Genomic DNA, 14180 nt, shown 5'->3' on the forward strand with positions numbered 1-14180 from the left:
AAGAAAATGATGTTTAAATATAAAAAATTAAAAGTAATAGGTCAAAACACTAGTCAAATAGACAAGCCTTTAATGAAACTGGTAAAAAAGAAAAAGTATTATGAATTAAAGGGGTATTCATATAATATAGAAATTTTATAAGGCATAGAATATTGTGAACAATTATATGCCAGTGAACTTGAAAAACTCATTTTCTAGAAAAATATGTTATCAAAATTAACTCAAGAAGACATGGAAAATCTGAATAAATTAGTAACCTTAAAGACTCTGAATCACTAATCTGAAGTCTGCCTTCTCCCAGCTTTGCCAAGAACATGAGGCCCAGATGGTTTTACAGATACATTTTATAAATCCACCAAGAAGCCAATAATTCCTATTATATATAAACTGTTTTTGGAGGATAGGAAAAAGAGAGACCACTACCAACTTATTTTATGAGATTAATATTACCTTCAAACTAGGTTAATGTGAGAAAATAAAATTAGATCAGTTTCCTCTAGGAACATGGGAAGGTCTTAATATATATGAGTAATGTGTTTGCTGGGAGCATGATGAAGAAAGAGCCTACGAAAACTAACTGAAAACAACTAAAATGTTAAGTAAAACATAGAAATCCGCTTCTTTTTTTTTTTAATTTTTTTAATGTTTTTATTTATTTCTAGGAGAGAGAGAGAGAGACAGTGTGAGCAGGGGAGGGTCAGAGAGAGAGGGAATCACAGACTGAAACAGGCTCCAGGCTCTGAGCTGGCAGTCAGCACAGAGCCCGACGCGGGGCCTGAACCCACGAACCGCGAGATCATGACCTAAGCGAAAGTCGGACGCTTAACCGACTAAGCCACCCAGGCGCCCCAGAAATCCACTTCTTGAAATGTAGCCATGAACGAACAAGAAAGTAAGGAACATGCAGGCCAGGGACTAAGTGAAGGCAGAAGTTAAGAGAAAAAGAATATGCTGTCTCTTTGGGGACTTGCTGAAGTAGGTAACTTTGGGCATAGGTGTTCAAGGTTGGGTCCTCAAGTGAAGCCCAGGGCTTGCCCAAAGTAGAGTGTCTAATAAGCGGTTATTTATGAACATGCACGCACACACATGGGCAGGTCTCCAAAGGGCTGCATCCTCAAAGGGATACATCTAAGATGAATGAGAAATAATCCCTCATTATCTGAAAGAAAAACTGCCTATATTGGCCCATGGCACTGAGCCAAGGCAGGAGTAAACACTCCTTGAGAATTTATAATTGTAAATTTTCAGTTTTCATGAAGTTTTCAATCCAAATTCACACTACCTGGATGGCCTAAAAAGGTTAAGCCAACAATTTAATTTGAAATAGTCAGGGTTGAGTATCCCCAAGCATCAGATAGAAGCAAGCACAGTTTTTTTCTTTGAAGAACTACACTCATATCAGACCTTAAAGAATTCCCACAGATAAAGTTTTAAGGAAAATGAGTTCACCGCAGAGAATTACTACACACAGCAACAAAGTACCAGGTCCAAGAGTCAGACTAAACAAGACTCAGAGTCGTGAAAACTTCCTAGAATGGAATTATCAGAAATAAAATGTAAGAATGCTTAGTATGTTTCAAGAAATCAAAGGCCAAAAAATATGAGAAAAAGCAAGTAACTAAGCAATTGATAGAAATTAAAATTAGAAACTCAATGATAGGTTTAACATCAGTTTAGACAAAGCTGAAGAGAGAATAGAGAAATGAAAGAAAGAATTGGGGAAATTATCCAGGATTCTACTTAGACCAAGAAATGAAACAAAAAGAAACACTACTAAGGACCATGGAAGACAAAATGAAAAGGTCTAATGTGTATCTAATCAGTTACTCATGGAAAGGAGAGGATGGGCAGAGCAATATTGAATGATAAATTGCTGAGAATTTCAACAGTGATGAAATATAATGCTCTCTGGAGTCAGGAAGTCTGGTATATATCCCAAGCTGGAACAATTACAAGAAATCTGCATCTAAGCACATTGTGAAGTCTCAGAACATCAAAGACTAAGAAAATGCCTTAAAAGCAGATCCACTTAAAAGAATAACAGGCTGAGAGAAAAGATCTGTAAACCAAAATTCTGTACAAAGAGAATGAATATATGTTTCAAGAATAAAGACACAATAAAGAATCTTTCTGAAAAAGAAGAAAGGGTTACAAGCACACTGAAGGAAGTTCTAAAGGATATATACATCAGGATGGAGGAAGAGTATACAAAATGAAAGTCTAAAATGCAAAAAGAAAAGCAAAGAAATTGATAAATAGGTGGATATGTATAAATAAACTGTAAAATAATATTGGATTAAAACTACAGACTAGAATAGGGGTGCCGGGGTGGCTCAGTCAGTTCAGCATTTGACTCTTGCACTCAGGTAATGATCTCACAGTTCATGAGTTCGAGCCTGACATTAGGCTCTGTGCTGACAGCGCAGAACCCGCTTGGGATTCTCTCCCTGGCTCTGCCCCTCTGCCCCTCCCCCACTTGCTTTCAAATAAAAATAAGCCTAAAAAAATACAGATTAGATTTAAGTAGCATAGGAGTGACTGGGTGGCTCAGTCAGTTAAGTGTCCAACTACAGCTCAGGTCATGATCTCATGGTTCCTGGGTTCGAGCCCTGTGTTGTGCTCTGTGCTGACAGCTAGCTCAGAGCCTGGAGCCTGCTTCGGATTCTGTATCTCCCTCTCTCTCTGACCCTCCCCTCCTCTTGCTGTCTCTCTCTCAGAAATAAATAAAACATTAAAAAAATTTTTTTTAAAGAATTAAGTAGCACAATAATAGTATATAAATTAGAAGAGTAGGGGGTTAGAATTCAAGTGCTTAAGGTTTTGGTTCAGAAAAATAATAAAAACATTACTTAGCTTATAATTCTAATAACACACAAAAGTATATTAAATTTCTTCATGTAGTCATTAAAAGAATAGAAATGCATTGGGATGGGGGCAGAATGAGAAATAAACAGTGCTGTAAAACATAGGAAAGAGGAGACTAAAGAACATAGGAAAGCCAGGATAAATTAAGATGTTAGAAATAAATCCAAATACAGTAGTGATTACACTGAATGTAAAAAAAAAAAAAAAAGGATACAAATGGTCAAATCTGGTCAAAGAAAAAGAATCCAGAAAAATTGAAAGTTTAAGTTAGTAAAGATCTATCAGACAAAGTCTGACAATCCGGGGTCACCTCAATCCAATTTCAGGATCTGGAGTGGCTCAGCGATGGGCCAAATTGTTTTCCATTCACCTCAGACTCCCAGGATTAGCTCTTCAGGATTGCAGACCAGTGTCCCTTATCCGTGGCCTTGGGCTCCAACCTGCAGCCCCCTGGCCCCACAAGACTGTCAGAAGCTGTGGTAGCCTCATGGCTATCTGTCCAGATGAAAACAGCCCTGAATCCCCGCCCCAGCCCTTTCCATTGCACTCTTACTCTCATCTTGGTTATCTTACTAGCTTTTTGATGCATTTAAGAAGATCCCCCCACCCTCCCCACCCTATATCTGTCTAGTGCTTTTCCTAGTGACTTCATCAGGAAGGCTGTAGCATTGCTTAGTCCTCCACCACCAGAAGTAGAAGTTGTTCCTGACTCCTCACTTTGTCTCAGAATCTACACATTGTACACAATGCATGCCTTGTCTCCCCACATGGATTAAAAATCTTTTAAATATAGGGAGTGAGTTCTACTAATTTTACATATCTCTTGATATCTTATAAGGTGCACCCTAAACAATGGTAAATTATTAAATGAAATTGAATTTGTCTGTGACTCTATTTGGCAGCATTTTCAAAGCAAGTTAGTTAGGCAGATGCCTAAATACGGTGTCTTCTGGCTAATACATTGAACGATCAATGTACTTTCACAAATAATTTTTTTTACATAAAATATAGGGAGAAACAGGTTAAAACATGCGAGAGAATAAGATCAGTATTAACTTTTTCAGTTTAATCTTTATAAGACACTTGAATTTGTCAAATTTAGGGTTTCTTAGGCTGAGTCAGTCTGGGTATTTATAAATGAGAGAGGAGGTGGCATTTATAAATTGAGATAGAATGCTGATTAAATATAGAGATTCCTTAACTGAAGATTTTATATTACTAAACAGGATGGATAGGCATCCCCCACCCCTTAGTTGGTCATTAGTGTCTAATCCAGTGTTAACCCTTCCTGTGCATAATCAGTCATTACTGGTTAAATTCCATTTAACTGGTTTCTTTCTGTTCAGTAAAGTTACTTATACTACTCCAATGATACCTTATATGAAGATTGCTTTGCCCACATAATTTTATAAATTATCAAGTTCAGGATATTGCTAAATTCACACTGTAATTTTCTTTTTAACCCAAAGGTCATTTAGAATTATATTTCTTAATTCCCAAACGTATAAGATTTTCTAATTATCCTTTTGCTCTTGATTTCTAACTTAATCTCATTTGGTCAGAGGATATATACTCTGTGTGATTTCAATCCTCAGAAATTTGTTAAATATTCTTTATATATTTTGTTTATATATATGGAAATAACTTGTGTTATACTCTATACACATCCATTAGATCGAGTTTGCTAATTATATTGTTGTCCAATTCTTACTAAGTTCTTAGTTTTGTCGATGCCAAAACGTGACAAAATCTACTGTGATTCTGAATTTGCCTGCTTTTCCTTGTTGTGTCTTTTGTTTTTGCCTTAAATATTTTTTAAGACTTTATTTAGGCCTTGTTCAAGTTACAACTATTATTTCTTCCTAGTGTTTGAGTTATTTATCACTATGAAATGCCTATTTCTGTATCACTTTTTGCCTTCAAGTCAGCTTTGCATGAATAAAATAGTTATTCCACCTTCTCTCTTGGCCAGGTTTGAGTGGTATATCGGTGTCCACCCTTTTACTTTTGACATTCTGTAACCCTATTTTTCAAGTATGTGTGTTTTAAGTAGCACATAGTAAGATTTGGTTTTTTATGCAATCTGACAATCTTTGTCTTTTGAATTTTTTTTTTAATGTTTTATTTATTTCCAGGAGAGAGAGAGAGAGAGACAGCGTGAGCAGGGGAGGGTCAGAGAGAGAGAGGGAGTCACAGACTGAAACAGGCTCCAGGCTCTGAGCTGGCAGTCAGCACAGAGCCCGACGCGGGGCTCGAACCCACGAACCGCGAGATCACGACCTAAGCGAAAGTCGGACGCTTAACCGACTAAGCCACCCAGGCGCCCCGACAATCTTTGTCTTTTGAATATACATTTAGTCCATTACTCTACATGACTTTTAATGTAGTTTCTGTATGTTGCATTTAAATGGGCTGTCTCGTTAGTGCTTTCTGTTTGATGCTTCTGTATTTCTTCTTCTTTCCTTTCTAATCTTCTTTTAGATTGGTTATTATGGGCAAAGGGTAAACAAAATTCTGTTCCTTCTGCTTCACAACTAAACCTTGGTTAAATTTCTAACTCTCTTCCTCTGTTACCCCTGTAAGATGTATATCGACAGTATTACTGTGAAACATTTCTTATGATAAAAATTGCCCCTCTTTGTAAATTGCATCTCTACTGAGAGAATAATAAATGTCTGGTGGGGATGACATATGTGGGCTTCCCTGAGTATGGTGACTCTTGTATTAAGCATGTCCCTTTTGAGAACCCTGGAAGCTATGTCTTCAGACCTATTTTAAGGGATATTAGATACTATGGGGCATGAGGCTTTTAAACCAAGGACACTTTCCATGCCCACCCAATGTGGATCTTATCTCTTTGCCCCTAAGCTGTCACCTGACTGCTGTGTGGACTGCTGCAAGGACTGTGACACTTCTGGTGGCAAGCCGTTTGTCCTGAGTAGACTCCTGCCACATGTGGCCTATGAGTGTTTTAAGTCAGAATATTTAAACTTCAGAAGGCACCCTTTCCTTACCCTCTGACCCCTGCCACTCAGTGTTGTGATTATTCTTTATTATGCTGGAAGGTTTCTATCACAATATTGTTTTGGTGGTTATTTGATTGATTACAATTCCATTCTTGAATATAAAAAATCTCATATTATTTGGTGCTTTTACCTCTTCCCTGGACAGTGCAAGGTCCATAAAATATTTTAATTCCATTTGCCTTCCTTTCAACTTCTATGCTATTGTATTTAAGTGTGTGTGTGTGTGTGTGTGTGTGGCCAGCAAGATGACATCATCATCATTATTTTTACTACGTATAGTCAGTATCTGTTTAGACTTACCAATTTATCACTTCTTTTTTCCTCTTTCTGTACCACTGACCCTCATCTGGTACCATTTTTCTTATGCCAGAATTTCATCCATTTATATTTGAAGTCTGTTGTTGACAGAGTCTCTGCTTTTGTTTACCTGAAAATATTGTATACTGTTTTCATTTGAGAAGAATATTGTTGCTGGGTGCAAAGTTCTATGTTGGCAGTTTTTTCAGCACTTCAGAGATAATACTCCTTTGTCTTCTGGGTCCCATGGTTTCTTGCAAGAAGTCAGCTGTCAGTCTGTTCATTGCTCCTTAAGATAATGAATCTTTTCTCCTCTGGTTGCTTTTCTCTGGTAGTCAGAAGTTTTACTACAACTTTCCTAAGTGAAGAATTTTTTTATCCTGCTCATAATTCATAGGACTTCTTTAATTTGTCACAGTTTGGTTTTCATCAGTTTTGCAAAGCTCTTGGCTATTAGCTCTTCAAATACTGCTGCTGCGCCTTCTGTCTCTTCTCCTTCAGGACTTACTCAGACCATCTCATATATCTGCTATGCCTTTTAATAAACCTTGCTTCTTTTTGTTTCCATCTCTTTTGTCTCTCCATGCTTCATCCTGGGGAATTTCTTCTCACCCGCCTTCAGCTGTTTATAATCTACTCCTCTACTGATCCACTGACTTCTCGGTTTCCATCATTGTATTTTTCAGTCCCAGGTTTTTCATTTGATTGTTCTTTATTATAGTTTCTTGTTCTCAAAAAAATCTCAATATTGTCTTTTGTTGTCTTGAGTATGGTAAGCATAGTTATTTGTTCTGTCTGATAACTCCAATATCTGAATCTCCGTAGGTCTGTTTCTTTTTGTATGTTGATTTGCTGTTTCTAATTCTTGTTATCACGGTTCCTTATGTGTCTGGGCAATTTTTATCTTGCTCCCAACGTGGTATTGGCAGAATTGTTTATAGAGATAACTGGAGGCCTAAGTTTATGTAGTCTTTCTCCAGGAAAGATTTACCTTTGCTCCTTTTAGGCAACTGCAAGCACTAGTATTCTAAACCAGCTGTTCCATCTCAAGTCCCGGCAGGGACTGCCCACTTCGGACTCACCTTCATTGCTAGTGACAGCCTCTCCAGGTCCCAGCCCAGCGTGAGAGCCGTTTACCCATGACCTGCTCCTCTCAGGCCCCACTCTCTGATCTCTGTCCTGCCAGCCCCCGAGGCTGCCAGAGCCTCGCCCCAGGCCCCGTCTATTTCCTCTGGAGTCGGCAGATTCCCCCAGGAAGAGGGACTTCTCAAACTAGAAAACCTCCATGGCTTCCCCCTCCTTCTAGATTCTGGCCACTGTAATCCTCCACTGTCTTCAAGCAAAAGTTTTAAAATACTTGAATTGCCGATTCTAGATGCCCCCAGTGTGGGTGTTGGTTTAAACTAGTCTGTCATTACTGAAGCGGAACCCCTAATACCCTCTTTTCATAAATTAGATTATTAGGTCCAGAGAGACCATCATAGCTAGTTAAGAGCAGAGACAATGGAAGCCCGAGTATCCTGATTCTGTGTGATGTTTATTCTCTTTTTGTAAAATAAATACATTTATTTATTTAGATGCATTTATTTAAATTTTAGCCAATATACAGTGCAATATTGGTTTCAGAAATAGAAATCAGTGATTCATCACTTACATATAACACTCAGTGCTCATCATAACAAGTATCCTCCTTAGTACCCATCACCCATCTAGCCTCTCCCTTGCTCACCTCACTCCATTAACCCTCAGTTTGTTCTCTATTGTTAAGAGTCTCTTGTGGTTTGTTTCTCTCTCTTTTCTCCCCACCCCCTTCCCATATGTTCTTCTGTTTGTTTCTTAAATTCCACGTATGAGTGAAATCATATAGTATTTATCTTTCTCTGGCTGACTCATTTGACTTAACATAATAGATTCTAGTTCCACCCACATCATTGCAAATGGCAAGATTTCATTCTTTTTGATGGCTGAGTAATATTCCATTGTGTATATATACCACATCTTCTTTATCCATTCATCAATTGATGGACGTTTGGGCTCTCTCCACAGTTTCGCTATCATTGATAGTGCTGCTATAAACATTATGATGCATGTACTCCTTTGAATCTGTATTTTTGTATCCTTTGGGTAAATACCTAATTGTACAATTGTGGGATCATAGGATAGTTCTATTTCTAGTTTACTGAGGAACCTCCCTACTGTTCTCCAGAGTGGCTGCACCAGTCTGCATTCCCACCAGCAATGCAAGAGGGCTCCTCTTTCAACACGTGTGATGCTTACCTTGTTCACCACTGCCAAAGTGTGTAGATAGATCTAGTAGCATTTTGTTGTTTGCTTTGCTCGGTGACACTTCTCTTAGTTTATTCATCAAGCAGTAAAAGCCCTGTATGCCAGGAAACTCGCAGAAAATCCTCAGATAATTAGTACCCCTTCCCTCCCATCTCATTAAAGTTGTTATAAATTTACTTAAACTTTTAAAAAGTGAGCCACACTGGGGCGCCTGGGTGGCTCAGTCGGTTATATGTCCAACTTTGGCTTAGGTCATGATCTCATAGTTCGTGAGAGTGAGCCCCATGTCAGGCTCTGTGCTGACAGCTCAGAGCCTAGAGCCTGCCTCTGATCTGTCTCCCTCTCTCCCTGCCCCTCCCCCACTCATGCTTGCTCTCTCTCTCTCTCTCTCTCTCTCAAAAATAAATAAGCATTAAAAAAAAAAGATTTAAAAAGTGAGCTGCAGTCTCCCCATATAAATCTTCCATTACAGATTCAGTGAACATTTGATCACTCATCACTATTTTCTAAAGTAAGATTCTGCTTGTACTTTATAATAATGTCGATCCTCTGCTTAATACCTGAGCCAAGGATTGATGTTCCAGAATAGGGAAGAAGTATCAGTCATCTACTAACTTAACAAATCACCCTAAAATCTAGTGCCTTGAACAACAGTGTATTGTGTCTCATGATTTGGTGGGTTGACCAGCCAGTTCTGTTGGGCTCACCAAGTGGCTCTAGTCAGCTGAGGTTGCATGGTCTAAAAGGGCTCGCTCACACGCCATGGCTGGATGACTGGGACAGCTTGGCCTCTTTCTTCATACAGTTTTTAGTCCTCGATTTCTTCACATGATGGAAGAAGTGTTCCAAAAATTCAAAGCCTCTCAAGGCTGAGTCTCCACAAGTAACCCAGTATCACTTCTGCCATATTCTGTTGGTGACCCTGCTCCCCAGAATGTGCAAACAAGTTATATTGCATGGCAAGGTAGAATGAAGGTTGCAGATGGAGTAAAGATTGCTGATTTTCGACCTTAAAATAAAGAGATTCTCCTGCATTATCCAGGTAGGCGCTGTGTAAATTTAAGAGCCCTTCAAAGGGAAAGAGGGATGCAGAAGAGTCAGACCAGAGAGATGGTATCATTCAAAAGACTCAACAGGCCGTTCATTACTCGCTTTCAAGATGGAAGGAGGCCACAAGCCAAGAAATGTAGGCAGTCTCTAGAAGCTGGAAAAGATAAGAAAGTGAGTTCTCTAGAAAATAAGAGCCCTGCTGACACCAAGATTTTTAGCCCAGTGAGACCCACCTTAGACTGCTGACTTCCAGAACTGTGTGAGAATAAATTTGCATTGTTTTAAGCCACCAAATTTGTGATGTTGTCGAAAACCGACCTCTGTGCTTCAGAGCTGAAGTATAACACAAAGACAGAGTTTGGGATAAAGGGGAACGAGAGTTTTTTTGTGCAGCAGGCCGTGGCCTTCAAAAACTGCAAGCCCTCCTGGAGGAAGGGGCTGGGACATTTTATAGGGAGATACAGGATCCAGCCGGTTCTGACAGCCGTGTGTAAGTGATACCAGCCTCCTTCCTCGTGCTTTAGGCTGGCACGGGTTTCTGGAGCAAAAGGCTAAGAAGGGAGAAGGGAGGTTTGCAGAAGAGACGAAGAAGGTTCCTTCAGAATCTAACCTCACTGGAGCCTTAGTGCAGCCATCTTTATTTTTGTCCAACTTTGTGCTTTCAAGCAGTCTCAGTGGTAGTCTGCAGCAGCAGCAGCAGGAGGAAACCAATACCGTAGGGCCCAGAAAAAGGAAGAAAGTGGCATTCTTTTTCATCAGGAAAACAGCATGATAAATTTATGCTTGGAGCTTCCTGTGCGGATGTTGAAAACTCACTCCGTTCAGAATGCAAGTAACTTCACATTCTTCAAATCTCTTCTACTTCTTAAATTATTTACTACTTCTTTTTACCTCCAGCCCACAGTGGAGCTCAAAATTGCCTAATTATCTACAGAGGACTCTATCTCTTAATTAAAGTGCATCTGTGTGTCTGCTAGGTAATAGATCAGAGAAGAGAAAGTAACTCTTTACTCTGTAAGTAGGACACATTTGACCTCCTTGATTCATCTAGTAATAATTTGTTACCTTTCAGCAGACCAGAATCTATGCCAGCACAGTTTTATACTTAAGAGGAGTTATGATCTGATGCATGGTACAAAGTTTAATTGGCCCAGAGGGAAGGATTTCTTGCTGGGCTCTTTCTTAGAGTCCCTGACACCTACAGGAGGTTTTGTGACTTCTCTGCTTACAAATTTTAATCTCTTTTTCAAAAGCACAAACGAACGTGATGATGTCAGTGGTGATGGCGATGATGGCGGCTGACACTATGGAGCACTTACTGTATGCCAGGGCTGTGCTTATGTTTTATGTTCTTCACTCTGGTTCCTCTTTACCGTGGTTCCTGCCTCTTTCTATTAAATTACTCTTTCTGGGGGCGCCTGGGTGGCTTAGTCGGTTAAGCGTCCGACTTTCGCTTGGGTCATGATCTCGCGGTTCGTGGGTTCGAGCCCAGCGTCGGGCTCTGTGCTGACTGCCAGCTCAGAGCCTGGAGCCTGTTTCAGAGTCTGTGACTCCCTCTCTCTCTGACTCTCCCCTGCTCACGCTGTCTCTCTCTCTCCTAGAAATAAATAAAACATTAAAAAAAATTTAAAAAAAAAAATAAATAAATAAATTACTCTTTCTGGAACTTTTTAACGTTCCATCAATACACATAAACTCAATGTTTACCTGTCTCAACTATTTACTCCTTAGTTTTATCCCCTTTCTACAATTCCTGATGATTCCTAAAATATAATAAAACAAAAATTTAGCTAAATGCACAGGAACTTCCAGTCTTGAAGGGGAAGGGAGAATACTGTATTCACAAGGATATGTCTGAGAAATTAGAGGCACTGAGCTTAATTTGACACAGTTAACACTAATTACACGTTAGCATCCTTAGTTTGGGATTTTTCTCCAGTGAAACTTATCATTTGCTGATTTATTTCTTTAGGAGCCCTATTATGTACGTTGCATCAAACCCAATGACAAGAAATCCCCACAGATATTTGATGATGAACGCTGCCGGCACCAAGTAGAGTATCTCGGACTCCTGGAAAATGTGAGGGTGCGGCGGGCAGGGTTTGCCTTTCGCCAGACGTACGAGAAGTTTCTTCACAGGTGAGAACGGGCTAAACCAAGAAGACACTGAGACCTCTGGGGTCCTCCGCGGACGTGCCGCTTCGTCAGCATATGTCAGATAGTCCAAATACCTGTTGAACGAGTAAGAGTTGAGGAAACCGCAAATGTGAAGGACTTTCTCAGAGTCAGCAGGAGAGTCTCCCTGAGTCTACAGTTCATGGGCCATGAGAAAAGATTCATATGTTGGGGGGAAGATGTGGGCTGTGTAGTATGGCAGAAAGAACATGGACTCGGAGGCATGTCTGGGTTGGCATCTGGGGTATGCCACTCAGTTGCTCTGTGATCTTAGGCTAGAAATTGAACTTTTGACTCTGTCTCTGCTTCTATAAAATGAGTATAATAACATTACCTCATGAGGCTGTTGTTGTAATGATGAAATTAGCCTAAGTAAAAGAAAACTAGGTGCCTAGCACATAATAGATGTTCAGTTAATGCTGCTTTATCATTATTGGTATTAGTAATTATCATAATAATAAAATATTAAGCAGTTAATCATGAAGACCTTGAAATTAGTCTATCTGGTTTGAATCCTGGCTTTGCCATTTGTCAGTTTTTTGACCTTAGGGAGATGACCTAATCTTTCCATGCCTGTTTCCTCATGTATAAGAAGGGAGTAATTATAGTAACTACTTTTTAGGGTTGCTGGAGCATTAAATAATAGATAGATATATCTATATCTATCTATCTATCTCTCTCTCTCTCTATATATATATATATAAACCACTTAAAATAGAACCTGGCACATAGCAGTCATTCAAGATATATAAGATATCATTGCCACTGTTATTTCTTGTTAGTAATAATAATGATATTGGACAACTGAGACTCATAAAAGTCCCTTTAAATTCCATTTGTTCATTTGTCTAGAAGTATTTATTGAACATTTTCTGTGTTCTAGACTGCAGATTTCACAAAATATGAATAAATAGATAAAATATTGGTTGGTCAGAAGAGTCTCTAAGGAGATGATAATGACAGGTAGGAGCCGGCCGTACAAAGATCAGAGAGAAGAGCAGATGGGCAGAGGGAACAGTGAGGAAAAGGCTCTCTTGTAGCAGTAAGTGTGGCGTGTCAGGTAGCAACTATAGCCATGTGGTTGGAGGCTGCTCACTGACAGGGCAGTGGTGTAAGATGAGATCAGAGGGGTGGACAGGGGGCAGATCATGTCGAATTTTATAATCCAGGCTGAACAGTTTCAATTTGGGCTAAATGTGGTAGGAACCCGTGGGTGAATTTGAAGCCAGGAACAACACAATCTTACGGATATCTGAGTAGATACCGTGGCTGCTGTGTGGATAGGAAGCAAGGTGACATTCAGAGATGTCACTACAGGAACCCAGGGGAGGGGGCTTGATAGTGCCTTGAACAAGAGATTATTATAGACCCAAGGGTATAGACAGATTTGGGATATGTTTTAGGGGAAGGTTGGCAAGTCTTGCTCCTGGATTGGCTGGATAAGAGAGGAATAGAGAGGAGCAAAGGGTGACAGTTAGGTTTGGCACAAGCACCTGGGTGAGCATAGCACCCTATGCTGAGCTAAGACTGGGAAAGAGAAGCTTGAGGAAGAGGTTGTGGAACAGGCGCAAAGACAGAATTAAGATTTGTCTCTTGACCGTTAGGCTTGACATGGCTACTAAAAATCTAGGTAGAAATATTAAGTAATTTACTAAATGCACATGTCTGGAGTTCCAGGTGGAAGCGTGGGCTGGAGATAGAGATGCCGGAGTCATGAGTGTAGAGATGATCTATACAGTCTTAGAACTGGATAGACAAGAGAAAGAGGCCCATGCAAGCATTTAGATGTGCGATCTGACATGAAGGAGCCACCGAAGAGAAGAGAAGGAAACACCAGTGAGATAGAAGAGATACTAGGAGAGGGGTATGTCACAGAAGCCAAAATAAGATGGTGTTTCAGGAAGAAAAAACATTGTTTCCATATCAAATGTTGCATGCAATCAAGTAAGATAAAGGTGGAAGCTTAAGCTAATGATTTGGCAACATAGAGGTCAAGGGAGAAAAAGTCAGGCAGAGCCTGATTTGAACAGGTAGGGAGAGTGAAGTGTGAAGCCGGATGCCCGTAGGACAGCTCAAGAATCCATGCTGTGAAGGAGGGCGGGAAGAATGGGAGCAGGAGCAGGAGTGGGATGTGAGGTCAGGAGACACTAGGAAAGGTATGCCAGTGGGGCTGACGCGCAACAGAGGGAGAGCCCGGTGGTGCGGGAGAAAGGGAGGACATTGTCATCACCATAATATCCCTGAGAAGGCAAGGCTCAGAATCCCAAGCACAGGTGGGAGGTTTGTCAGCTCCATGTCAGAGCACGGACACTTCCCCCATAGCAACAGGGCAAAAGGCAGAGACTCTGAATACAGATGCAGAAAGGCCCGAAGGCTGGCAAAGATGAACATGTTCCTATCTGATTGCTTCTGTGTCCTTAATCAAGTATGAGGCGAGGCCAAGAGTGGGGAGTGAGAATAAGGAGGGGTGGTGTGGGGGGT

General features: G+C 40.2%; 1 protein-coding gene across 1 annotated transcript in view; it reads left to right on the plus strand.

Moving 5' to 3' along the window:
- Positions 1 to 14180, plus strand: part of MYO1D (myosin ID) — a 351929-nt gene that overhangs the window by 132973 nt on the left and 204776 nt on the right. Inside the window, exon 15 of the mRNA XM_039251930.1 lies at positions 11497 to 11663. Coding sequence (XP_039107861.1) covers positions 11497 to 11663 — 167 coding nt within the window. The remainder of the gene's footprint in view (positions 1 to 11496; positions 11664 to 14180) is intronic.

The sequence above is a fragment of the Hyaena hyaena genome, unplaced genomic scaffold (genome assembly GCF_003009895.1).
Source record: "Hyaena hyaena isolate Hyena2069 unplaced genomic scaffold, ASM300989v1 scaffold_10, whole genome shotgun sequence".
NCBI lineage: Eukaryota > Metazoa > Chordata > Mammalia > Carnivora > Hyaenidae > Hyaena > Hyaena hyaena.